The 27,679-nt window shown below is 37.7% G+C and overlaps 3 protein-coding genes across 15 annotated transcripts in view; 1 reads left to right on the forward strand and 2 right to left on the reverse strand.

Moving 5' to 3' along the window:
• Positions 1-1,042: 1,042 nt before the first annotated feature.
• LOC117985127 (uncharacterized) lies at positions 1,043-11,250 on the reverse strand. 2 transcript variants are annotated; one of them, XM_034971810.2, is made up of 16 exons: positions 10,935-11,250; positions 10,345-10,472; positions 9,726-9,875; positions 9,146-9,282; positions 8,695-9,034; positions 8,107-8,304; positions 7,469-7,553; positions 6,949-7,170; positions 6,289-6,461; positions 5,351-5,482; positions 4,758-4,845; positions 4,284-4,357; positions 4,128-4,202; positions 3,788-3,879; positions 2,554-3,044; positions 1,043-1,939 (listed from the first exon to the last, which is right to left on the reverse strand). In XM_034971810.2, the coding sequence occupies exons 2-16, from the start codon at positions 10,429-10,431 to the stop codon at positions 1,782-1,784; spliced, it is 2,502 nt and encodes an 833-aa protein (XP_034827701.1). In that variant the 5' UTR covers positions 10,432-10,472; positions 10,935-11,250; the 3' UTR covers positions 1,043-1,781. The 2 variants fall into 2 exon arrangements, with proteins under 2 accessions (XP_034827701.1, XP_069357093.1); XM_069500992.1 differs by lacking the exon at positions 10,935-11,250 and having other exon boundaries at positions 10,345-10,542.
• A 528-nt stretch (positions 11,251-11,778) lies between these two features.
• Snx6 (sorting nexin 6) lies at positions 11,779-22,879 on the reverse strand. 2 transcript variants are annotated; one of them, XM_034971815.2, is made up of 12 exons: positions 22,744-22,879; positions 21,626-21,757; positions 20,977-21,147; positions 20,580-20,701; positions 19,900-20,068; positions 19,056-19,215; positions 18,332-18,447; positions 17,673-17,782; positions 16,407-16,479; positions 15,608-15,625; positions 14,784-14,893; positions 11,779-14,478 (listed from the first exon to the last, which is right to left on the reverse strand). In XM_034971815.2, the coding sequence occupies exons 1-12, from the start codon at positions 22,747-22,749 to the stop codon at positions 14,385-14,387; spliced, it is 1,281 nt and encodes a 426-aa protein (XP_034827706.1). In that variant the 5' UTR covers positions 22,750-22,879; the 3' UTR covers positions 11,779-14,384. The 2 variants fall into 2 exon arrangements, with proteins under 2 accessions (XP_034827706.1, XP_034827707.1); XM_034971816.2 differs by lacking the exon at positions 15,608-15,625.
• Positions 22,880-23,035: 156 nt separating this feature from the next.
• Nf1 (neurofibromin 1) overlaps positions 23,036-27,679 on the forward strand; it is a 58,180-nt gene continuing 53,536 nt past the window's right edge. For 6 of the 11 annotated variants that reach the window (XM_069500967.1, XM_069500968.1, XM_069500973.1 and 3 more), the window contains exons 1-6: positions 23,036-23,222; positions 23,648-23,791; positions 24,389-24,572; positions 26,186-26,307; positions 26,608-26,707; positions 27,393-27,493. In XM_069500967.1, coding sequence (XP_069357068.1) covers positions 23,163-23,222; positions 23,648-23,791; positions 24,389-24,572; positions 26,186-26,307; positions 26,608-26,707; positions 27,393-27,493 — 711 coding nt within the window. In that variant the 5' untranslated portion in view covers positions 23,036-23,162. The remainder of the gene's footprint in view (positions 23,223-23,647; positions 23,792-24,388; positions 24,573-26,185; positions 26,308-26,607; positions 26,708-27,392; positions 27,494-27,679) is intronic. The other 5 variants (XM_069500974.1, XM_069500976.1, XM_069500972.1 and 2 more) reach the window with 1 other exon arrangement.

Genomic DNA, 27,679 nt, shown 5'->3' on the forward strand with positions numbered 1-27,679 from the left:
TTATATTGGTGTTTGAAGATCGGATCAAACAATAAAACAAAACCTAATTACTTAAATTTATTTATTGCTCTGACTAGAAGAAAATATCACTCGAAAAGTGTGTAACTTAAAACTATAACATCTAAAAATGAGTAGACACTTAAGTAAAACCGATTTTAGGGTGAGATCTATAGAACCTACTCTGACTTAGCTTAGACTTAAGACAGAGTTAAAACGAGACAGAGGTATACCTCACATAAATCTGTCTCGTTTTAACTCAATCTTAAGTCTGAGCAAAGTCAAAGTGCGCTCTATAGATTAGATCTCAGCCTTAGTATACTTCAAGAAATTATTTACATTTCCTTTAGGCGGGTATTAGGTTAGGGTTAGATTTTTTAGATTTTGACGACCTCCCTGGCGCAGTGGTGAGCGCTGTGGTCTTAAGAGTGGGAGGTCCCGGGTTCGATTCCTGGCAGGGGTTTGGAATTTTATAATTTCTAAATTTCTGGTCTGGTCTGGTGGGAGGCTTCGGCCGTGGCTAGTTACCACCCTACCGGCAAAGCCGTGCCGCCAAGCGTTCCGGTACGATGCCGTGTAGAAACCAAAGGGGTATGGGTTTAATAAAAACTGCCGTACCCCTTCCAGGTTAGCCCGCTATCATCTTAGACTGCATCATCACTTACCACCAGGTGAGATTGCAGTCAAGGGCTAACTTGTATCTGAATAAAAAAAAAAAAAAAAAATTTAAGATCAACTTAACAATCGTAAGTATTAATAAAAATACCTATAGCACAGTAAAACTATGCTTATAGTCAAGTAAAAAAATAGTACGAGACAGGTCCAGATGGCAATAGGGATATGAGGCGGGGGGGAGACGCCCCGCACGTCATCCGCGCTTAGCCGGGTTAGCGCGTTGGTTGTGCAGGTGCGCGGGGCGTCCCCACCCCCATTGCCATCTCGACCTCTCGCGTTCTATACATACATGTATTTAAAGTAGGAACGTCAATTAATATGTTAAGACCACTTTAAATTGCCGTATATTAAAATTTAAAATAAAGTAGAAAATTAAATTAAATATACCTTAGGTAGGTACTCTATTCCTAGCTTATAGACCTATTTTGGGGTAGTGCTATTCTGTATTTGTTAGGCACTTGATGATGCCCGTGTGAGTTTCAATTTAGGGTTTTTAAAAATTCTGTGTGTACGATGATTTTCCAGGATAAAATCCGTCTCCGGAACGCAAGCTATCGTTGTATGTCAGTATATTATACATATTGTCTATGCCTTACGTCAAATTTACTATCCATATTATTGCGACAGTGTTTGTTTGTCCTTCAATAAGTTAAAAACCTGGAGAGTTACATAGGCTACTTTTTATCCCAGAAAATCAAGGATTTTAAAAATGACACGGGATTTTAAATACCTTAATCCATACGGACGAAGTCTCGGGCATTAGCTAGTCGGTTATAAGGATGGACCGTGAAAGGCAGACGGACACTTTCGTATTTATAATATTGTAGTTGAGCCATTACAAACGTGCGAACTGAGTCACACATCACGATCATAGGGTTGTCAGAATGCTTCAGAAGTCGTTATCGATATGCCGTTCGAACTCAGGCAGCTGGGGCTTTATATCCTGTTATTACCTATCGACAAATCCTTTTTTTACTGTTACACACAACACCAGAGCCTCAGGTTCAAGTTCTATAAGGCCTGTAAGTGCGAGCGAGAGGTCCGATAAAAATGATTTATGGCCCAGTTCGCACGTTTGTAATGGCACAACTATAGTATGGCTATCCCTGTCAACCCCTGGCAGGCACAGTGAATATATCCGTGGGGGTTCGCACATAGGTCTTCTCTCGCCCCTCGTGTATGGTGCTCATTTCCCCAGAAGTTGTCTGTTGGCGGACCGGTGCTTTCTTGCCGTTCGAGGGTAGTATTGCTGGCAGTTCCAAAGAATCTAAGGAAATAAAAGCAACAGTACAGTACGCAGCAGAAAATAATTTGCATCGACCTTTAGAAAGAGACAGCGGTTTTGTAGAGCATTGTCTCAGTCGTTGAGACCGACAAAACGTCATATAGGTATGAGTGACAGAGACAACGCTCTACAAAGCCGAAATCTCATTCTGAAGGTCGATGTACATTATTTTCTGCCGCGTACTGTAGGTATAGTACGCGACAAGTCGAGATGGCAATCGGGGTGGGAACACATCGAACACCCGCGATAAACTAGTGCGGGCGAGCGCAGGCGCTGTGCGAGTACGCGGGGCGTCCTCCCGCCTCATATCATACCGCAATTGCTATCTCAACCTGTCGCGTACTATACTAGCACTTTTATAAGTCAAATCGGCAAACTACAAAAACGTTAAGAACTACTCTAGGACGAGATTGCCGAATACTTTGAGGGCTTTGGTGAATTTTGACAGATACCTAGGCTAAAGAAAGGGTGGATCTACATACGTACAGTCAAATAATTTTTTCCTGTCTTAAAAACTATTAAAGACGAGAACGAGACCAGACAGTTTCCAAAAGACTAAAACTTATAGTTAATAGAAAATATTAATATTATGTTACCTTCATCACCTATACTTTGCGACTTCTTCAACTGCATCGCAACAACACAAGGCCCTTTAGCCAACGACCACGAAGGAACATCCCTGTTAATAGGCTCTAGAATATTCCGTCTCGACCTCAAAACTTGGGGTAAGTCCAATTTATCACTTTCCATACTCCCCATAGATGGTAGCATTTCATTAACTGGCAACACTGACTCTTTAGAATTTTCTCTTTCTAATTTCGCCAGCTGGTTTGAATTTTGCCGAGTTTCTAGCTTTGCCATTTGATTTTCTATAGTGAAAACTTCTTTTTCTTCCTTTATCGATGGATTTATATCGTCAGAGGTGTTCGTTTCGGTACTGGTTTGGGGTAAGAGATTGTTTCGAGATTGCATGGAGTCCATCCTTTTTATGGCCCCGTTTAGTTTCGGCGTTTCGTTCTCTAATGAAAGTGGGGGCGCTGTCGCCATGTATTGGTTGTACATGTTACCTATTAGCTCTTCGGTTCTTCTGGAAGTTAAGATATTTCATAAAATGATTGCTTATTTTGTGTTCTCATTAATATAGTTCAAACTCAAACTTAAACAAAAAAAACCGGCCAAGTGCGAGTCAGGCTCGCGCAATGAGGGTTCCGTACTACAGTCGTATATTTTCGAAATTTTGCACGATAATTCAAAAACTATGATACATAAAAATAAATAAAAACCTGTTTCAGAATGCACAGGTGAAGACCTTTCATATGATACCCTACTTGATATAGTTATCTTACTTAGAAAATTTAAAATACTAATTATTAGTTCATGACCACAATTTCATTTTTTAATTCACGGTTTTCAGATTTTTCCCCAAATGTCAGCTATAAAATCTACCTACCTGCCAAATTTCATGATTCTATGTCAACGGGAAGTACCCTGTAGGTTTCTTGACATTCAGATAGACAACAAAGTGATCCTATAAGGGTTCCGTTTTTCCTTCTGAGGTACGGAACTTGCACGTGCAGAGAGCTTGCACCCAGAACCCCAATTAGTTAGACTTACACAAAAAAACTACATGCGTCATCCTGTTTTATAATAGCATGATTTGGTGGCATTACACATTATCAACTATCAAGCATAGATTGTTTGATTGCTCGACTCAAATTCTAAGCGCATACGTTTAGATTTCAGACTATAGATCGATTGCTCGCAAATATAGTATAACACGTCACGAAAAAAACTTTTTTCATCTTTTTGCATGTAAAAAAGCAGTATTACCTGGTAAGAGGTATGATAACCGTTTGGGCCGCTCCATCGCTTGGGTGATATGCGTTAGGCCCGAATCTATCCAAAGTTGAGCTGCGGGTCACCTAGTTAACAAATAAAATAAAAAAATCGTTATAAGTCATTAAATCGATGTCAGTTTCCAGGCCGGAAATTATTTAAAAATATATATTCTTTATTGAAAAAAATACGCACCTATAGGAATTAATTTTATTATTAAGATACAAGCTAGCCCTTGACTGCAATCTCACCTGGTGGTAAGTGATGATGCAGTCTAAGATGGAAGGGGTAGGTATAAAATAACTTACTGAAATTAATGTTTAACAGAACTTACCTCCATAACTCCAATCTGTGTCGTCCGCACGTGATACGGGAAATTTTTGTTGGCAAAAACTGGCAATGTTAACAACTGAAAAAATATTGTTTTTTTAAATTACTTTTTTTTACTACTTTCTTACTGTTATATACTTAGTTCAAAAATATTTCTTACCAAAAACATTATGTGACCACAGAATGTAATAAATAGCAGCACTGCTGTGACAACACTTTCTCGGACCCATTTATCTAAAAAAAATTAGTTAAAGTTAAAAGTACCTACATATTTCATTTTTTTTTCTTTTTTATTCAGATACAAATTAGCCCTTGACTGCAATCTCACCTGGTGGTAAGTGATGATGCAGTCTAAGATGATAGCGGGCTAACCTGGAAGGGGTATGACAGTTTTTATTAAACCCATACCCCTTTGGTTTCTACACGGCTTCGTACCGGAACGCTAAATCGCTTGGCGGCACGGCTTTTCCGGTAGGGTGGTAACTAGCCACGGCCGAAGCCTCCCACCAGACCGAATGATAATTTTCAAAATTTCCAGAATTTCATATGATATTTAAAATGTTTACTCCTAGGATCGAGGTCGACCAGTAGGTAACACAGGCCAAAAAAAGAAGTTTAAAATGAAACAACTCACCTATATAAGAATTAGCAGTTAGTATAAAAAGCGGCCCCGCATAGAACCACAGCGTACCGCATATGAAAAATGGGCAGTAGAATGTGTTCTGAAAAACATTAATAGATAAAATAACTACATAATATAGATTAGTATTAGATAATAATAGTCCTGTTAACATTAATAATAGTAATAGATTAACAAAACGTACTTGATCTAGCTCCGAATAGAATAAGTAGAATAGATTTTTATTTAAGTAAACTTTTAAAATTGCTTTTGAATCTAAATATATAAAAGGAAAAGGTGACTGACTGACTGATCTATCAACGCACAGCTCAAACTACTGGACGGATTGGGCTGAAATTTGGCATGCAGATAGCTATTATGACTTAGGCATCCGCTTAGAAAGTATTTTTGAAAATTCAACCCCTTAGGGGGTGAAATAGGGGTTTGAAATATGTGTAGTTCACGCGGACAAAATCGCGAGCATAAGCTAGTCGTCAATATAATTTACCACTGTTTCGGAATGCCTTTCAGACTCTACTTAGACTTAAAACGGGGCTTTATTTTATGTCTCGCTATAAATCTGTCTTATTTTACTTAAGATTATGTACCTTTTCTGGATACTTCCTTACTGTGAAGAAGGTAGCATACGCGTATGCACACCATGCAGCTATTCTTAAAACAATCAATCCGTATCCCGCTGGACTCTCGTATAGATACAGGACTTCCCCAGGATCAAATGCCTGGAAAAAGATCAAAAGATTATATTTTAATCCATACTAATATTATAAGTGCGAACGTGTGTCTGTCTGCTAGCGTTTCACGGCCCATCTGTTTAATCAATTTAACGAAATATGTACAGAGATAGCTTAGATCCCGGTCTAGGACGTAGGCCTATGTTTTGCCCTGGAAAATCAAAGAATTCTCACGAGATTTTTAAAAACCTAACGTGGACGAAGTCGTGGGCATCATCTAGTAAAATTATATACTTAAAAAGTTAATTGTACCTATTATCATTTTTCTTATTTTACTAGCATTAGACATTTATCTAAATATATAAAAGGAAAAGGTGACTGACTGACTGACTGATCTATCAACGCACAGCTCAAACTACTGGACGGATCGGGTTGAAATTTGGCATGCAGATAGCTATTATGACGTAGGCATCCGCTAAGAAAGGATTTTTGAAAATTCGACTCCTAAGGGGGTGAAATAGGGGTTTGAAATTTGTGTAGTCCAAGCGGACGAAGTCGCGAGCATAAGCTAGTGTAACATAGAACATAGAACATGGAATTAATATTTTGTTTTAATGGCATTGAATATTTTGGCCTACCTAGTAGTCCACCCTTTTCCTTTTTTCCAAAATAGCGGCATACAGCCTATATTAATCAATAGCATTACCTAATACAAACATTGAATAAAACAGGTTTTATGCGTAGCTATTTTTCAAATAAAAAGGAAATGGTGGACTACTAGGTAGGCTAGGCTCCATCCATCCAATTTTTTAACCAAACTTACCTTACCTTTGTATTGAGTTAACAGAACTTACCCTAGCCTGATAGATAAATATTACGATGTAGGTGATGATGTAACAGCACATGAAGACTGTCAATTTAACTGTAAATCCAACTTTCAGGCGACCGCGTGTAATGGTGTAGCCTTTTGCCAATAAAATGAGAAGTAGCAGGAACAAGGTCTCGGAGACGCCGCAAAGAAACTGACCTGAAAGCGTGATGAAACATAAGAATACTAAAATAATTGGAAATCGGAAAATAGGTAGATATCTTTTTTTATCCTCATTACATTAAAGAGTAAACTACAGGACGGATCGGGCTAAAATTTGGCATGCAGATAGCTATTATGACGTAGGCATCCGCTAAGAAAGGATTCTTGAAAATTCAACCGCTAAGGGCGGTGAAATAGGGGTTTGAAATTTATGTAGTCCACGCAGACGAATTCGCGAGCATAAGCTAGTAAATGATAAAGATATTATTGACAAACAAATTAACCTTGTTCAAACAACAAAATGCTCGACTGGTCTCTCTAATAATATACTATAGGTCAAGTTGAGGCCATTTTGCGAGCCATGGCTGATTTACTTAACATGGAAACTCTTCTGCGCACATTACATACATTAGTGCGCGTACATTAGTTTAAATTCAAACTCGATTCGAATGCAAAAAACATCAAGTAGGTAGTAGGTATGTACCTGTAGTTCTTGCACTATAACTCCCAACACCATTATAGGCGTATCTGATACAAGCCAAACTCTGCAACATCACACCGCAGTGTTGCGCCACTATCGACATCAAGAACAGTTTGTATGTAGAGTGTAAGAGGTGTCGAGATTTTAGTTCCACACTGCACATCACTACAGCAACCATCACTATGACGTAAGCGAAGGTGTACGCCAATAGAATGGGAAGGACATCTGAAATAAATAAATAAATTAGTAAGTATTTTTAGTTCCTTCATTCTTACAAAGCACACTACAATTCTAAGCATTAATAAAATGTTACGCAATGCGTTTTTACGTTGCATGTATACGTTCATTAGGTATCAAAATATAATCCCTACCTTTAGTTAGTTGTCTTTCAGAATTTCTTCTGAAAGACAACTGAAAAGACATTTTAGTTGATATTCGTACGTAAATTACCTACGTATTATTTTAGTTATAGGTACTACTAAATATTACTATACTTAATATTCCTACCTACATAACTACTTACAAAATTCGTCTGCAGAGAAATGTTCGTGCCAAAAATCTCCAGATGGACCATTGGTCATTAAAAATTTGTAACGAATATCGAGACCCTGAAATACAAATTAAGACAATTTTCGTAAGTACATTAATTTCGCTTGTTTTAAAAGATAAATTCACATAGGTAAATTTAAAACCCATGTCACAAACACCTTAAATTAGTAATTAGTTCTTTCGCACGACTTATCCGTCTAAATTTGCATATTGTAGCCGCCCATAATCTAAATATATAAAAGGAAAAGGTGACTGACTGACTGACTGATCAATCAACGCACAGCTCAAACTACTGGACGGATCGGGCTGAAATTTGGTATGTAGATAGCTATTATGACGTAGGTATCCGCTAAGAAAGGATTTTTGAAAATTCAACCCCTGAGGGGGTGAAATAGGGGTTTGAAATTTGTGTAGTCCACGCGGACGAAGTCGCGAGCATAAGCTAGTTTGAATTATATAATAACTTAGCACCTAGCATTTGAATACAATGTAATTTTTCTTTGTATGATTCTGTTGGTGGTTCAGTAAAAAAATTAAAATAAAATATAATTAGAAAACTATGAACAGTCATCCACCTAATTTACCTCCAGCCTTCATTTGATTGAGGCTTACCTTAGGACTATCACAGTTGCTTATAGCTATAAACCACCATCGCTCTCTTGCAGAACGGAATCGTCGTGAATTATGACACGAAACAATGAACCTCTCCATCTTTTCATTCTTGCTCGGCCCATTTTGATTGATCTCCGAGTGAAGTCGTCGACGATGATAACGTTCGTAGAGTTCGGATGTGGAACGCTTTATTTTATGCTAAAAAAAAGTTCAATAAACAAACAGGTCATAACAAACATGAGCAGTAAAGCTTGAAAAAGTTTGTAGGTATTGCGTGTTTGTATGCTTCTACACCGTAAAATATTCATAGTAACTTTAAATTCGACTACTAAGAAGTTTTACGGTAACTACTTGCTCACTCAGTAACAGTTTAACAGGTAAAATTCAATTATATTACAGGAAAAAGAGTTAATACGAACTTGGCGGACACACTACCGTGTGTCTTGATAATTCTTCCAATAAGTTTATTTATATGTACTCGTAAATATTGCCCTTGGAATAATTTACCACTTGATAGAATTTCAGCAGGATTGCGAATTGAGCGAGGTACATGTTAACTACAATTTATGTTACAGTTAAATACCTTACCCCACTGTTGTTATGGTTGTCAAACAATATTTCAACATCCTTTAGATTTTCAAATAAACTGCTGTTGTTCTCCGGACCAATACTCTCCCACAGTTCATCTTCCGGTAACGCCGTTGTGGTAGCAAATTCATCTGTTGGTAATAACTCATACCAAGTTGTAGAGTTCGTATCAACAATGGTACTATCTTTAGATTTTGGCGTGGTAGGTTTTAGGAACTGATCGTAATAAGTTGGGTCTAATGGCACCTCGAATTTTGTAATGTTTGAAGTGTTATTATTCCTAGCTTTTGTCGTTGAAATTGTACTTTTTCTCGTAGGCTTAGGGCTGAGCGTAGTTGAACTGCAAATAACACGTAAAACAGGTAAATTTCAATTATGTTACAGGTAAAAAGAGTTAACGATTCATCCAATAAGTTTTTTTCGAGCGAGGTACTTGTTATCTACAACTTACCTTTTTGCAGCTGGCAATTCCTTATTAGCCTGTGTAAGGATGCAACCGGAATATTCTGTATCTGGATACCAGTGGGAAAGTTTAATAATTTGGTTCTGCCCAGCTTTATTCAACACAGCCTCACGTTCCTTACAAGTCTAAAAATAATTCATAAGTAGTTACGTAAGCTGTGATAGCCTAGCGGTTAGGACATCGACATTCTAATCTGAGGTCGGCTGTTCGATCCCGGGCACGCACCTCTAACTTTTCGGAGTTATGTGCGTTTAAGTAATTAAATATCACTTGCTTTAACGGTGAAGGAAAACATCGTGAGGAAACTTGCATGCCTGAGAGTTTTCCATAATGTTTTCACTTCTCAAAGGTGAGCGAAATCTACTTACCAATCCACGCATGGCCAGCGTGGTAGACTATATGGCCAAAACCGTTCTCACTCTGAGAGGAAACCCGTGCTCTGTAGTGAGCCGGCGATAGGTTGATCATGATGATGAGGTAATTAGCTCTCAGATCAGGTATTTTAATTTACAGGTAAGGATTAGTAATATTTTAAATATCGTTGATTGATAAAATAATTACGACTTACCTTAGTACTGTGATAAACGGACGGCCACTGGCTTTCCTCATCATAGTATAGCAATAAGTTTGGTGTACCTATGTCCCTTTCGAATTCTATCAAATATTCAAACTGTCCGTCTAGAGATAGGAAGCAGAATCGTGATAGGAACGCCCAGTTCTAAAATCATAACGTAGTAATAAATAAGGAAATATGAGGTTAACTAAGATAATCATACCTACGGAATTGATTAAGTTTACCTTCAGGTAAATCATATAAAAGAGAGAAATATTGAAGGTAAACATAGAGCAAAGGATCCCTATTATGATTACATACATTTTTGTTACGAGACCGCACCATCACTTATAGGTAGAACCTTAGGGTGTTTGTGCACTCATCCGTGAAATCACGGATCTCGTAAATATACGAATGGAATGAGTGCGTATTTGTATGACGGCCACTTCGAAGAATCACGGATACGAACCGAATACGGATGAGTGCACAATCGCCCTTAATTAAGCTTATAGAAATATAGATAAGAAGGCAGGTAAGTTATCGCGATCAAATCCGTCATTATTACATAAAAATATATAAAAGTTAACGTACATACCTACCGCAGAGCTCAAAACTTGTATTAAAGGTTCTTTACCTCTTTCGAATCCACCCTCCCTTCTACCCACTTCCCCCAAACTATCGGACACGCCACCAGGACCAAGTACACTGTTGCCAGGACCATATTGATTAAACATTCTATAATTAGGGACTCATGGATGACGCCTGAAATACATAAATAGAAAGTTATGAACATTAGATATCTAGAATAGAACAAAAGTAGGTACCTACTTAAAAATGCAAAGATTTAAGCAATAATATATCTAACTGGCGTTTAATTTTAATTCTCCGCTTTACCTGCGGTTGAGAGTTTAAGTGGACCGATTTTATTAAAAGTTGAAGCAGTGCGATTTAAGCATGATATTTTCGAACTGGAATTGGTCCCAAATGGTTTATGCGTGATTCGTAAACTTAAAGAGATAAGTGCAAAAGTACCTACAATCTACATGGTAGGTACATTACAGTCTAAGCATAATAGATATAAATTATTGTATCTATCTATCACATATGTAATAATTAAAATCAATAAGGTATTTAAGTATAAAAGGCATATAAAAGGAATCAGAATAAAATAGGATATTTATAAAAGTACCTACACAATCAAAACAATAAATTAGCAAAACTTACCTTCCGAGAATTTTCATGAAAGTTTCAGGAAAGGCCACTTTTTTGTACTCTAAATCATGTTGTTAAACAAAAATCTGAGTAAAGTTGCATTTTTATTTGATTAAGTTAATGTAGAATTGTTTTGAAGCCAATTTTTGTTGTGAATTATGTTTCTATGGAAACACGTCCTTATATCCGTCGCGTTCATTTGTTTAATTAAAAATTGAGCGAAACACATCGCACGCACGGTTAGAGAAATATAAGTAAAGGAAATACTTTGATAAAAAAATCTACAAGTCTACTTTTCTACAGTAAATCAAGAGTGAATTTTTCAAAAAAAAAAACAATAACTACCTAATCTACCTATCATATTTTTGAACAGTTTACAATACTAAGCAATGTCTGTATGTAATATGCTAAGGTTCTTACGATCTGGAACTCTAGTTTAAGGCTGCCCATACACCATACAATACTTTTGTAATGCTACCTTGTTTAATGTCAAGTGTCAACTTTCATACTAAAGGTGGTTCGCTTGACCGAAACGACTCGTGAGGATGACAGCCACCTCGATTGCCATGATGCCATCAAGTAACTGTACTTGATGATGGCAATCGAGGTGGCATCCTCGAGGGTGGGATGGTAATCGTCATTTCGGCTTTGTAGAGCGTTGTCTCCGTCACTCATACCTATATAACATTTTGTCGGTCTTAACGACAGAGCCAACGCTCTACAAATCTGCTATCTCCTTCTAAAGGTTGATGTACATTACTTTCTGCCGCGTACACCGTCCCGCAACCCACGCCAGGCCTACCTCACGAGGCGTCTCAGAGAAACAGTATATTTTATACAAATAAAACGACAAAAGTACAATAATATAGTTTGTATATTTTATATTACATTTTCACATTAAAAAAACAATACAACGTTCATACAAAACTTCTCATATGCATAGCCAAAACAAGTAAATATTCATAACAAAAACTGGAAAACTACTTATGTACCTTACAAACTAAGATTAACCAATGCATTCAAAGAAAATAAATGAACTGCGTGAGCAAAAAAAAGTTTAGGTATACCTATTTTTTATAGGTTATCCTAGCACTCTAATTTTAGCGCGAATTCACAGCTAACGTATAGCCACGCTAACTATGAGCGACCTGCATGACTCATGATGCAGGTAACACAGATTTGACTATGTTAAAAATAAATTATTTCTCAGAGATTATTAAATACATAATAATCCCCTTATTAAAAACCCTTTATTAGTTGTATGTGTGATAACCATTTTAAATTATCGATTAAAGTAAAAAAAGACATCAGATAATTGTGACGTCACATACCGGAATTTCATAGAATCTCGCATACTAAGCGCGCGTTTTGACGTTTGATAAAAAGTTACTGATTTGACTAGTTGTCAACTACCGGATAGAAATTCTTCAGACGCAAAGGCTCATATTATTATCTCCTTTCTTTGCGTCATATTCCTCATTTTTGAGAGCCATGACCCCTATCTATTAATCACACGATAGTAGGGGTTTTCTTGAAACGAAAGTCTGAAATAGGTATGTGGGCTATTGAAGCATTTTAAACGATCGTGTGTAGCGGGCTTAACAAATCTCAAATTTTTTAAATTTTCTTATCTTTTTTATATACATAAAAGGAAAAGCTGACAGACTGATTGACTGATCTATCAACGCACAGTTCAAACTACTGGACGGATCGCGCTGAAATTTGACATGCAGATAGCTATTATGACGTAGACATCCGCTAAGGAGTTTTGGAATTTCAACCGCTAAGAGGGAAAATAGGGGTTTGAAATTTTTGTGGTCCACGCGGACGAAGTCACAAGTATAAGCTAATTTAATACTAAAAACTATTCATAATTAACCGCACCGAAAAATTACCTTAAGGAAATACATATAGTACGCGACAGGTTGAAATGACAATCGAGGACGGAACGCCCCGCACACCCGCACAACTCCCGCGCTAACCTTGTGCAGCGGGGTGATTCGCTAACTCAGTGTCTAACACTGAATAATAGCCACCGATCTCATTTTTTAATCCGTTGAAGGTTTTCTACGAAAAAATATTTTATTATCACCCAGTTAAGCAGCAATGTAAAACCAACCAACCTCTATGGCAACGATTCAGTGATAGACACTGAGTTAGCGAATCACCCGCAGTTCATTATGGGACCGGACCACCTGTATGGTGATTCGCTAATTCAGTGCCCAACGATTAATGATATCCACCGAGCTTATTTGAATTTATTTTTAATCTATTGAAGGTTTTTACGAACAATTATGCAGCAATGTAAAACCAACTAATGTCAAATGAGCTCAGTGACTATCATTCAGTGTTGGGACACTGAGTTAGCGAATCACCCCGCAGTTCATTATGGGACCACCTGGTAATGCAACTTGCATGCAAGTCACTTGCATAGTGGAAATCTAGCTTAACGTTCCTTTGGACTTAAGTTTCCCTTTTCCTTCAAATACACAAATCAATAACACTAAATATACAGAACAATACACTGAACTAAATGAAGACTAATGGAATTAAAAGTTTAGTCTTTAGTTTTATTTAGTCATTCTTTTATAAGGGTGAACGTTCAACAACTGTAAGGGTGAGATCTATAGAGCGCACTCTGACTTGGCTTAGACTTAAGACGGAATAAAACGAGACAGAGCTATATCCCTCACATAAATCTGTCTCGTCTCAATCTTAAGTCTGAGCAAAGTCCAAGTGCGCTCTATAGATCTCGGCTTAAGAATACGTAAAAACGAAAAAAACTGGGCGAGTCGGACTCGCACACGAAAGGTTTTGTGCCATTTTACAAGAAATAAAACTTTTTTTTCTTAGACAATTTTGAAATTTTTATTATTTTTTGTCATTGCTGCAATACAAATACACATTCTGTGAAAATTTCAATTACCTATGTAAAATGGTTCACGAGTTACAGACCGCTGACAGACAGACGGACGGCCAGCGGAGATTTGGTAATATAATTTTACCTAATATAATTTTGTATCATTTTGGCACAGATCGCACGGGTTGCGAAGCTGAAGTGGCAATGGGCAGTAGGGCACATAGTTCGTAAAACCGGTAGACGTTGGGGTCTCAAGGTGCTGGAATGGCGACCTCGCACCGGAAGACGCAGTTTTGGAAGACCCCCCACTAGGTGGACGGACGACATCAGACGAGTCGCAGGGAGCCGCTGGATTCAGGCGGCGCAAGACCGTGGCGTGTGGAAGTCCCTACAAGCGACCTGTGTCCAGCAGTGGACGTCTATCGGTTGATGATGATGAAAGCCTCGTATGACTACATACATTTTCAAATGCTAGTTTTAAGGGAGATTTTTTTTTTCCGAGCGAATCGAATTTAAACCGGCTCGTATTTATTAAACCTGTGAACGTTCACCTTTAACATATACCTATACTCCTTCTATACCAATAGCTACAACGAAATATTTTACTGACATTCCCTCAACACTTGCAAAGATTTTCTGAACAGTTCCTGCTGGGCGCGCGCGTGCTTGATTTCTAATTCCGCTAGGTCAATTAAACTGTGAACAAAAATTTCTCTATTATTGTACAATTTTAATGATTTACTATCGCGTTACGATTTTTCTGTATAGACTATTTTTAAATCTCAGAGACCAAATGACAGCTAGAAATGTTAAACTTAAAAAATAATGATACCAGCATAACAAAAATAGTTCCGGTGAAAATGAATAAAATCATGACTTTTTAAAATTATTGAATTCTAGCCCCATAAACTACCGCTATACAAAAGAACGCGTCATTCTATTACTACAGTCCAAGACAATATTTCGCTGTACCTATTAGTATCTACTAAAATGATACTAACCTCTTTTTGAAAGCGGCGACGCGTCGAGTGCGGAAGTCCAATAACTCCTCACGGGCTCGCGCCGAGAGTTGCTCGAAACGGGCGCAGGCATCCGCTTGCGCTTGTTCCGCCTGATGACATTTCATATTTTGATATTTATGATACAAAATAAACAAGGCGCCATCTCATCACGACGAATCAGGACGGAATCACGACGGGTCCGACCAGTAGGACGGACTTTTTTTTTGTTTTTAATAGAGATAGCAAAAGCAAACGAGCAGGCAGGTCACCTGATGTTAAAGTGATTACCGCCGCCCATGAACATTTGCAGCACCAGAGGAACCGCCGATGCGTTGCCGGCCTTTTAGGAATTTGTTGGTTCGCCCCTTGAATAACCCCATGTTGTAATCTAGTGGGAACACCGCCGATGGGAGTTGGTTCCACAGTTTGCATGTGCGTGGTAAGAAGGATCCGGACCTTAGAGTCCAAGCTTTGTAAGTCTTTGTTCATATGGAAGATTTTTCAGTTCCCTAGGCATCTTTGTGACTCGCCTCTGTACACTTTCCAATAGTTCTATATCCTTAACGAAATATGGATTCCAGACCTGAAATGAATACTCCAGCACTCGTCTGATATATATAATTCGTAGACATTTTTAAAAACCTTTTCTTGGTGACGTTGAAGAATGTTTTTCTGATTAGGTTACAGGATTGAGTTGTATCGGATTTGGTCGCACGGCGAGACTCTGCGCGATTCTCTCGTCCGTGGAGATGGTGCCTTTATGACGATGATCTTTATGTTTGAAATGCATAGTACAGTGAATTATATCAAAAACATGCATTTACCTCTTGAACCTCCATTGGCTGAGGGTGAGCAAAAAACAAAATCAAGTGTTATTAATTAGGCCGCGATTACACCTTTAAGTTTTACTCATATAAGAGCCTCGATAGCTCAACGGTTAAAGGAGTGAACTGAAAACCGAAAGGTCGCCGGTTGAAATCCCACCCGTTGCACTATTGTCGTACCTACTCCTAGCACAAGTTTTACGCTTTATTGGAGGGGAAAGGGGAATATTAGTCAGTAATTAACTTGGCTAATATTCTTAAAAAAAAAGTAGCATACGTAATTAATTGACAACTGTTCACAGTAAATTTACTAAGGTAAATATACTTATAACCGTGTTTACATTAGTAAATTTGTCGTAAGTTAATCATGTAAGCTTCTTGCGTTAGTAACTTACAGGTGTATCCGCGGCCTTAGATAAATATTAAATTTGGAACCTCGAGTGATAAATGAATTTATTAAAGAAAGAAGGCATGTTATGATTTGCATGTTGGTCATAAAATAACGACTGTGATTTTTGTGGTGATTGCATTTAGAGTTCCGAGTTCTGCGTTCCATATCAAATCAACTGACCAATCAAAGATGAAGAAAGACAGTCTATTTTGTTGATGGAACTAAAAACTCTAATAGAGGGAGGGATCCACGCTTGAAGTGATGTGTTTATTTAGTGAAAAAACGTGTAGGAAAGATTATATTTATTAATTGCCAGTGTTTCTTATGAGTGTTATCTGAAGTGTATATTACACGGTATGAAATAATAATATTATATTATATATTTATTAAACAAATAAGACAACTCACGGCGTGTACATCTTTATTCTTTGCCCGAGCTCGTTCCAGATTCCTATTGGCAGCTTCGTATGCCGCTAGGCATCTGAAAAAGAAAATTCCCATTTATAACGTCCACACACAAACACACACCCAAAAACACACACAGACACACACACACACACATGCATATGTTGTGAATCACCTAATAGGTATTTTTACTAGTTAATTGACATTTATTTCATATTATTATATTGTAAAGCTTGCTTAAATTTTTTGGTCTCTTCAAACATACTGTTATAAATTTATAATTAATAACTATTTAAGTAATCTGTTAAACAAAATTGTAATCCTATTTGGCCTTATTTTCAGTCTGATATTATGTAAAATTATATTGTCTGTATCTCTGTTGATTACTAATAAACGAATAATAAAAATAAAAAAGACTCATATTGGCACTTGAATGACATTGACAGGGGGGCGCTGTTGGAGAACAAAGGCTTAGAACATTCAAACAAGAACAAAGGGGACACTGTAAATGCAACAGACTGCGGGCAAGCCAAAGAGGCTTTCCCTAATATAAGCCAACGACTAACTATGTAAGAAACTACAAACTTTTTTTTAACTTTAAAGGGGTCTGGCAGGCCGTTGCCACGATACTAAATGTCTGGCAATGCATGACGTGATTTCAATTGCAACCTCCCAACAAAGCCGGGATGGCGGGCGGAATACGTAAAACGTTGCAGTAGCGACAGCAACGCGACAGCAGTATCAATGCAACAGTTCATAGATTGTCCGATAGAGGGTGAACTAGAGCTCGATTGCTGTCTGCTCTATAGCCGCTGTTACGTGTGACGTTTGACAGCAATGATCGCGAGATTTACGCCTGTCGCGAGATTCATAATCACCCCGCCGGTCATCTAGTAAGTACGCAATAAAGTTGTCATATAAGCTGTTATAGCCTAGTGGTTAGGACGTCCGCCTTCTAATCGGAGGTCGGGGGTTCGATCCCGGGCATGCACCTCTAACTTTTCGGAGTTATGTGCGTTTTAAATCATTAAATATCACTTGCTTTAACGGTGAAGGAAAACATCGTGAGGAAACCTGCATGCCTGAGAGTTCTCCATAATGTTCTCAAAGGTGTGTGAAGTCTACCAATCCGCACATGGCCTCCATGGGTTTTGGCCATAGTCTACCACGCTGGTAGACTATGGCCAAAACCCTTCTCACTCTGAGAGGAGACCCGTGCTCTGTAGTGAGCCGGTGATGGGTTGATCATGATGATGGAAGTTGTCATACCTAAGTCGCCTGACCAGCACGGCTTTAGCGGCGTGCGTGTCCCGCATGTAGTAGCGGAGGGTGTCGGCCAACTTCAGGTCCTGGTCCGATGCCATGCGCCCTTCGATTTTCTACAAGAGCAAAATCATAGTTTTTACTTGTATTAAATTTAATTAGGATTGAAACTTTAAAGGTTTTATTTTTTTTAATACGTTATAGGCGCACGATTGACCATGATTACACCTGATGGAAAGTGATGATGTGGCCTAAGATGAGACGCGTTTGCCTAGAAAGTGCCTATTCACTCTTGTTTTAAAGATACCCGGATTATAATTGACAGGTGCGCCCCTTATGCTGCAAGGTGCCTATATAGCCCCTTGGTGTGTTGCGCAATGTAGGTCATAGAAATGCAAAAGTTGAATATTATTGAAATATATAAAAGGAAAAGGTATACTGACTGATCTATCAACGCACAGCTCAAACTACTGGACGGATCGGGCTGAAATTTGGCATGCAGATAGCTATTATGACGTAGATATCTGCTAAGAAGGGATTTTTGAAAATTCAACCCCTAAGTGAAATAGGGGTTTGAAATTTGTGTAGTCCTCGCGGACGAAGTACTGATCCGGCGACGGGTGGGATGATACTACAGTACAGTGTAAAAAAAGGACAAAGCTCACCCTGCACTTGTCAAAGGTCTCGGCAGCCCTGGTGAGGAATCTCTCGGTGGCGGGTTGTTCCCGCGTCGCCAGTTGCGTGATGCAGGACGACAGCTTAATGTGAGAGTCCGCCACCTCTGTCAAAACATTGATCAAGTTAAAAACATAATAGGGCTGTTAGGGCTCCATACCCAAGGGTAAAAACAGAGGTCCATTAATGTCACTCTGCTGTCTGTCTCTGCGCGTATCACAGCTGCTCGATTGCGGTATAATAACAGCTACAATGTCACAATCGCAATTACCTCTGATTGGTTGACATTGTTGCAACAAGAACAATAATTGTCGCACAAATTCAACCAATCACAACAATTGAGATTGCTATAATGATTGATGCAGGTTTTACGAAGTTGACCCACAGAGATTGCGTTTTTAACGTTTCGTTGTTAGATATCAAAGTAATGTGTGCAAGAGAGCACAAAATATTATTTTGTAGGTAACTGACAGATATCAAAAACGCAATCTCTCGTTGGCTATGCTATATATACAGTGCGACAAGGCTCTTTTGGCGCGTGGCGAAAATCGGAACTAACATTGCCGTAAAGTGTCCCCCTTTGTTCTTGTTTAAATAGTCTAAGCCTTTGTTCTCCAACAGCGCCCCCCTGTAAATGTCATTTAAGTGCCAAGAGAGCCTTGTCGCAATGTATTGTTATAATAGAATACATTCCACATTGTTAGGGCAACTTACCCTTGTGCTTGGAAGTCATGCGGTCCACCTTGGTAACAGCTTCCTTGAGGTGAGAGTAGTACTCCTGTAGAAAAGCAGTCTCTTGCTCGAAGAAATCGTTGACATCGCGCACGGTAGCACCCAGGTAGATCTCATCTGTCGTTGTAGTCATTGAACGCATCTGAGAATTAAATTTTTCTATCATAAATATAATCTATTACATCCTTTTAGCACACGAGTAGATATTCTACTCATGGGCTTTTAGCGTTTAAACTATCGTGAGTGATTTACAATATACATATCTCCCAACCGGCTTTACTCACGTGTTTAGTCGACGCGTAGCCCGACTAGTTTCGAACCCATCCAACTATCAAACTCAGCTAACGTTGACTAAACACGTGAGTAAAGCCGGTTGTGAGATGTGTATTATATCCTTCATAAAAATTATTTTAAGCCACTACAAAGTATAAAAACAATTTTTGTTTCTGGAGCCAGCAGCCAGCATCGCATGTTTTCTAGTTTTTTAATGCATTTTTTTACTCAACAGTTTTTTTTTCGTTCAAATTGGTCCACAAATCTAGAAGAAATCAGTGTAACTAGAAATAAAAATTAAGAACCTCCTCCTTTGGAAGTTCAAAAAACTTACTGACAAAAATTAAATATATCATTACACTTTTTTTATCTTATATAATATAAATATACATATTTTCTTACCTTTGTTAATTCTTAATTCTTATACCTACCTATTTATATGTACAAGTTTCTTATTTGCTAATTACATTTTATTCTTCTTTTAATACCTACTCTTTCAATATAATAATTACACTTGATACTCTATTTAATGGAGTAGAACATAATAACTCACCAATCCCCCAATGAGGTCCATCTTCCCCCTAGGCTTAGCGCACAAGTCCTGCTCATACTCCAGGAATACCCGCAAATGAGCATCGCCCCTGAACACGGGGTGTGCTGCTAGACGTTGTAGAAACACCTCGTGCATTGCAACTGTCTTTTTAAATGTTGCTAGATATTCCCTATACAAAAATATACAAATTAAATCTATTTCGTAAAATTTACAAAAAAAGTTACACTTGCATTGCTTTAGATGTTTTATAACTAAGTATTTTGTTTCGTTTTTGAATTTTGTAATGTAGATCAAACAAAAAACTTCTCATATGGCACATACTCTAGTATGACAGGAGATAAACTTACTCAACAATGCATAACAAAAGAAAATAATTTCAAATCTGTCCAGAAACCTCGAAAACATCGGTGTAACTTTTTTGTAAGTTGGTTAAAAAGAGCACACACAATAGACGAAAATTAAAGAGTGGATATCTGCCCAGAAAGAAGAAAGACAGAACACAACACTAGTGTGTACTAAAATAAATAAAATATTCACTAACTACAAGTTTTTTGATTCAACAAATAGTAATTACAGCTATGTTTCAACCCTAGTGGCACACAGTTTGCAGGATGTTGATAAACTCACTTACTCTAGTTCACTCCGACAAAAGGGAGAAAGAGAAAAGGCGAAAAACTTACTCTTCAAGCTCCTCCTTCATTTTGAGGAATTCCTCGCGTGTGAGAGCTCCCTCGCCCTCGCCAAGCCTTTGCAACTTCTCACGCGACGCATCAAAGTCCGGCCTAGGAGGCGCCGGTGGAATCTGTGTGAATAACGAAAATTATTTTGATATAAGTCCCGCAAATTGCTAATGCGCTGGAACCATGTCTCATTAACATCGAAATGACGTCATTTTGATGTCAGCCGAAATAAAAATATACTATCAGCTCGAAACTCCAGACTAGGGCTGACGTCTCTAAAATGGCGGCCACGCGCATTATCAATTTGCGGGACTTACATCACACTGAATATAACTTGAGTAACAGGAGTACAGAAAAATGCAGGAGCCTGCCAAAAATCAGATCAAATCCAACTCACAATATACCCGGCGTACTCTTCATTCTCTTCATATCTGTCATGGAGCCACACAAACTCCTCATGCTGGCGCACTACAAAGAACTCTGACTTCTGGAACTCTGGCAGAGTTGTCTTTGTGTGCACTGTGAACTTTACCTTCTCTTTCTCACTCAGGGCATCGGATATATCCACCTACGACAGAAATATAAAATCAATAGAATTACAGGCTAAAAATATGAAGTCTCTACAAGCAACTATTTTCTCGGAAAAAATCATAGTAATATTATATAAAAACTGCCCAAGTGTGAGTCTGACTCACACACCAAGGGTTCCGTACTACAGTCGTATTTTTTCGACATTTTGCATGATAAGTCAAAAAACTATTAGGTATACACATGTACAAAGGAGACGGGAAGATGACCTACCAGATCAGCGCTAGACAGAGAAAAATGGTGAATTCTAGAAGAGGCCTATGTCCAAAGAGGACAACTAGACCCACAAATTAGTGCTGGTGCAGCCAATTTTTTTAGAATAAAATATGAAGTAAGATAGAATAATTAAATAATAGGAAATTAGTAATACTGTTATATATATGTTATCTGTATAAGTAGATCAGAGAATAAAGGCAATTTTTTTAATTTCATTTTACTATGGAATCCTAAAACCATACCAATAAGCTGTTATCAGCGAGGGAGACATTTTCACTGGGTTTCTTCTTGTCAACTTTGATATCGCCGCTAGACGGGGATGACAGTGGTTGTACAGATGACAGAGGATCATTATTACTTTCTTCGACACAGTCCTGGAAAAAAATTAAACTGTCTACACCACTACTTTTCAATTACTGTAAAAAAATTATAGACAAATACAGGGAAGCTTTGTTGTTTTAAATGTGCAATTGGATTTTTTAAAATCAATTTAACAAATTTATTAAAGTTCTGTTTTGAAAATATTCGATATTATATTAAACTAGCTTATGCCCGCGACTTCGTCCGCGTGGACTACGCAAATTTCAAACCCCTTTTTCACCCCCTTAGGGGTTGAATTTTCAAAAATCCTATAGCTAAAATAATAGCTATCTGCAAGGCAAATTTTCCGCCCGATCTGTCCAGTAGTTTGAGCTGTGTGTTGATAGATCAGCCAGTCAGTCAGTTAGTCACTTTTCCTTTAATATTATAGATTTAATAATCTGATGTGCCTCCGCGTCAAATAACTCAGTATAGGTTAGAGGTATAGGTACATCTTTACTGAAACTGTCTCAATCTACTCTAAAAAGCTATTGTTGAAAAAACAAATTTATATAGCACTAAGTTACAGCGAGGCAATTGCAACTACCGGGGGAAATTAATTGATGTTATGAAGATAATTAGAATGATCGCATTTTCCCGGTAGTTTCAATTGCCTCGATGGACTATATGTTAATTTTTTGAGCATTATGAATCATTTAAAATAATAGGCTATCACGTATCAAGCCTATTGTTATTATCAAAGTAAACAGCAAGTCTCAATTTCGTAAGAAAACAAAATTAGTTACCACGTCAATGATTTTCAGCTTAATAACTATACCTATATTCATTATATCAGCCTTATTATTACTGTAATTAACAATCTAATACAAAAAAAATGAGTTGAAACCAATGTGTATCTGTAAATAGGCTGGAAATGATCGGGATTTTTAAGAGAAATCCGTGGAATTAAGGTTTTCAGGATACGCCCCCCGGTTTGGAAAGAAAGAGCTTTTAACAACATTTAAACGGAATGGGTATAACTTAACTTTATAAAACTTACCATCATATTAAATGTAGATGATTTCTAATGCAATTTTAACAGGAATCTCAATTAATATTACGATTTTTTGCATTAATTAATTCGGAATCGGCGACACTCTTCACAAAACACAACATTTGTCAATGTCTTGTCAAGAATTGTCAATGTTGTCAACTGTCAAGAGAATTTTTTAAATTAACGCACAGACTGCATTAAAATATTTATGTTCTGACGGACTATTCGAGTTTCAGGTTATTTATCTATGTGAAAAAATCGATTGATTGAGCAATGAGCTGTGAGCACGGCGGGCGGCGGCACAGCCCTAGCTAGTCCCCATTCAATAAAAATGTGAAAAAATGAATGAGCGTAAATCGAAGGAATCGCATTAATAGTCTTGTATTTTTTATTATTTACTTATAAAAACACAAATTATACAAAAAATGGGTACACAGAAACCTGGAGAATGGGCTACCTCACTTATTGCACGATTTGAGGAACAAGTAAGTATCGTATTATTAATTTTATTAATTATAGAAAGAAATATAGACCCACCCAAAAGGGTAACAATAACATACTTATTTATTTAAAACAAATATAGTTTTATATGATTATGTATTTCTTGTGGTGTGTGGTAAATAGCTTATCGATCTCAGGCATGAACCCTAACATTTCGGAGTTATGTGCGTTTTAATTACTGAAATATCATTTGCTTTAATGATGAGGGGAAACATTGTGACAGAGTTCTCCATAATGTTCTCAACAATGTGTGAAGTCGCCAATCTGCACTTGGCCAGTGTGATGGACTATGGCCTGCATCCTTCTCAGTCTGAGAGGAGACCCGTGCTCAGTAATGGCACGGTAATATTATCATACCGTGGTAGTGGGCCGGCGATAGCTTATGATGACGATTACGAATATTTTTCAGTTGCCATACAAAACAGGAGCTCAGAATCTTCACTCCCGCATAAATGAGGAACAGTGTAAAGCATGTCTGGTACAAATCAGTCGACACCGCTTCTCACTTGTCATCGCTGGCCTGACGAAAATCCTACAGAGAGTTAATGAACTGGTAAGTGTTACAGCTTTTATACTATGAACCAAAAGCTTAATTTGCTATAATTCGCTGAAACAGTTCGAATCTGTATGGTGAAATATGCAGCATGCGCAATGCACCACCCGCCCTCCCACTGCTAAACATGTATACAACAAAGTGATCCTATTAAGGGTTCCGTTTTTAATTTTGAGGTACAGAACCCTAGATTTGTAGAGCGTTGTCCCTGTAGTTGAGACCGACAAAACATCATATAGGTATGACTGACAGAGACAATGCTCTACAACACACAGAAATGTTATTCTAAAGGCAGATGTACATTACTTTTTGCAGCGTACTGTACAATACATCATCACTTACCATTGATAATAATATTATGAGTTAAAAGAAACTAGCTCATCAGTAAATTAATAAAAAATTTAGTTGATTTATAAATTTCATTCGAACCTATTTCTTTTAAATAAAATAAAATAAAATAAAAAATAAAATAAAAATAAAATTTAAGTTTTAAATAACTGCTGTTTCACTTAACAAAAATTTTTGTTCGGAAAAAGAAGAAATGTGATGAAAAAGAGTCTTCTCCAGAAAAGAATTTAACAACACACTTTTTTTTAGTATCAACCAACAGTGTTATGTCCGAACCGTCCGCAGACGGAGCCAGAGAAGGGGTACCATGACAGTTTGGTGATAGTTCTAGACACACTAGAAATATGCCTAAGCTCCCAGCCAAAAGATACTGCGAAATATGATGAAGCCATGAACGTGAAGATATTGCTTAGAGAAGTGTGCCAGTTTATTGGTATGAACATTATTGAAAACTAGCTTATATACGTTTTTTAAAGAGTTTTGGTAGAAACACAGACATAGATAGCATAAAGGACTAGTTAGTTTTAGGCGCTTACTGGTTTATGAATTTGTATGCAATGGATTAAATCAAACGCTAAGGTTGTTGATATAAATGGGGATTAAGACTACTAGTCAAATCAGCGACTTTTTATCAAACGTCAAAACGCTCGCTTAGTGAGGGAGCTTCTATGAAATTCACAGATAAATACACACATCGTACGTCAAATTACGTCATAAACATTTGACGTAATTTGACATACTTTTTTAGTTGAATCGTTCGTTTAAAATGGTTAACAAACTTAAAACTAGCAGCAAATGTAGATTGTACGCATTTCGGAAGACCCTCTATTTAATAATTACTAAGAAATAATTTATTTTTGATGTAGTCATCATCCACATTATTTTGGATTGATACAAATATTGTACACACTAAGCGCGCGCCTCGGGCGCCTGTTATAACTAGTCCCTAAGAGACACTAGTTGTGCTACATGAAATAAATAAATTTTGATTTATGACAGAATCCTTCCTTAGTGCATCTGTAGTGTACACCCTATTTTGCTTTTTAGTGGTGCTAAAAATTTAACGGTAACCGTGACGTAACTTTAACCGCCTGCCATACAACTGTATACCTTATTACCTTATTTTATTTTGCGTCTTCTGTTTGAGGCTCAAGTGAGGGAAGTGCCAGGAAAACTAACTCGTAGTTATAAGATGAGATGTGTGGCACATAAAGATGGGCGTTATTGGCTAGTTACGGCAACGGCTAATCAACAGTTACTTAGTTTCAATACCGATATTGTTAACCGTTGCCGAATATCGGTATCAGAGTTGTGTTTCAACTAATTTAATATGCGCAACGCGCAGCGGTTTCCGTAGTAGTAACTAAGCTAGCTGCCGTATCAATACCGTCTGTATAGCTAGCGCGCGCATATTCACTAAAGTAAAACCAATTTTACTTTCATGAATATCGTGAAGTAATCACAACCTTAAGTTCATAGCAGTAAAGTTTAATTTGATCATTGACATAGGTCAAACTATAGTGGACGCCTGCACGAATAGTTTGCCACAGTCCAGTTAACCAAAAACATTTCATAAAGATTGATAAACCAAAGAGGACCTTATCTCTATTACTCTAAGGCTAACTGTATTTAGAATGATAGATCAAAGTGTAATGGACAAGTACTTGTACAGTTAAGCCTTAGCGTAATAGAGATAAGGTCGGCTTTGGTTTACCAAGTTCTTAGTTACTAAGCCGGTAGCCAATAACCGCTCCTTCTCAGCTTTCAGTGAAAGAAAGAAAGAGAAGGCATAATTATTGCGTTTCTAGTTACCCAAAAACCAAACAATGCATTGTCAGTTGCCAGTTGGCAGTGTTGCGTTGTCAGGTGGTTCGTCATAGATGATAACTGAAAACCGTTGCTAGCTACGACAATAACGCTATGGTACGCTATAGGCACGGCAGCGGTTTTCAGTTAAGTTAAGCTATAGCGGACACATGTCTAGTGGCACAGTTTAAGAAATAAGCTTTTTTTCTTTCTTTTCTAATAATTACAATTTTGATGCAGATCTCCGTAATGAAACCAACTTGAACAACACCCTCCTGCGTCAGTTGGCCAGTAAAGTGCTTTTTGCCCTTAGTCTCAACTTCTTCAATGCAGTATTCAACAGAATCAGTGCACGGTTACAGGTATTACTATTTTATTTAACCTTTTGAATTACTATTTTTTAACCTATCGAATTGCTATATTTAACCTATAGAATTGCATATTTAACCTAGCAAATTGCTATTTTAACATACAGAAATGCTATTTTAACCTATCAAATGACTATTTTAAACTATTGAATTAGGCACTATTTTAACCTATCGAATCACTATTTTAATCTATCGAGTTACCATTTTCAAAGTTTAACGGTAACCATGAACTATGACGTAACGTTAACCGGCTGATATGCAACTGGCCCGTAATAACGTAACGCCTTGTTATAGGAACTTGCATCTAGCTCCGAGGAAAACCCCGACTATACAGATATAGAGTTGATACAACACATTAATGTGGATATTTTGAGGCTTATACGGCTACTCACAGGTAAAAACATCTACACGAACATCCCCCATACAATTGACTTAATTTTTTTTTGTACACAAAATGGGCATGCACGAGCCAGCCGCATCAATCGCGCCGTTTAAATGCAAATGACGACAGTAGAAATTGCTGTTGCTTTAAACTCATCATCAGCGACCGATAGACGTCCACTACTGGACATAGCTCTCTTGTTGGGGCTTCCACACGCCACGGTCTTGCGCCGCTTTAATTTAGCGGCTTCCTGCGATTCGCCTGATGTCGTCCGTTTACATTGTGGGGGGTCTTCCAACGCTGCGCTTTTCGGTGCGAGGTCGCCATTCCAGCAACTTGGAACCCCAACATCTATCGATTTCTCGAACTATCTGAACTGCCCATTGCCACTTCAGCTTCGCCACTCGTTATACTGGTTATTCTACAGATCTCATTTCTGATTTGATCACACAGAGTGACTCCAAGCATAGCTCTATCAATGGCTTGCTGAGGGACTGAGCTCTTTTATGAGGCCCATGAGATATGCACAATGTAACCTACTTGTTGTATTGAAGATGCAAATAATGCCGAGTAGGTGCTATTACCAGTAGTAACGTTTACGAGTCAAACTCGCACTTGACTGTTTTTTTTAGATTTATCAATTTAGTTTAGAGATATCCGAATAGCACAAAATTCAAAACTTTGGTCTGAATTTCAGAATCTATACAAAAATTTAAATTGTTAAGGAAATCTGCGCATATAGTGCTTGTGGTGTCCCTCGAAAAAGCTGTATGGAATTGGATGGACACATATCCCCAGGTACTTAATATTTTTTCAAATGCCATATACAGTCATGAGCACATACCTATTTCATGGCAAATGTAGCAAAAAACTTGTTAAGTATTACATTTCTCATATAAAATCACTAGCTTATGCTCGCGGCTTCGTCCGCGTAGACCACACAAATTTCAAACCCCTATACCCCCTTAGAGATTGAATTTTCAA

This window comes from Maniola hyperantus, chromosome 9, assembly GCF_902806685.2.
Source record: "Maniola hyperantus chromosome 9, iAphHyp1.2, whole genome shotgun sequence".
NCBI classification, from domain to species: domain Eukaryota; kingdom Metazoa; phylum Arthropoda; class Insecta; order Lepidoptera; family Nymphalidae; genus Maniola; species Maniola hyperantus.

What these genes read in the sequence shown, in the direction of transcription:
- Snx6 (XM_034971815.2), bottom strand. An exon ending in AGACCTTTGACAAGTGCAGG is followed by an intron (nt 17,783 to 18,331) that starts GTGAGCTTTGTC and finishes TTGCTCTTGTAG; the next exon opens with AAAATCGAAGGGCGCATGGC. An exon ending in GTGCTGGTCAGGCGACTTAG is followed by an intron (nt 16,480 to 17,672) that starts GTATGACAACTT and finishes TTTCTTTTTCAG; the next exon opens with ATGCCTAGCGGCATACGAAG.
- LOC117985127 (XM_069500992.1), bottom strand. Translation starts at nt 10,503, where the DNA reads ATGTTCATAACTTTCTATTTATGTATTTCAGGCGTCATCCATGAGTCC. An exon ending in GGAGGGTGGATTCGAAAGAG is followed by an intron (nt 9,876 to 10,344) that starts GTAAAGAACCTT and finishes TTATGATTTTAG; the next exon opens with AACTGGGCGTTCCTATCACG. An exon ending in GTTATCATACCTCTTACCAG is followed by an intron (nt 3,045 to 3,787) that starts GTAATACTGCTT and finishes CTTAACTTCCAG; the next exon opens with AAGAACCGAAGAGCTAATAG.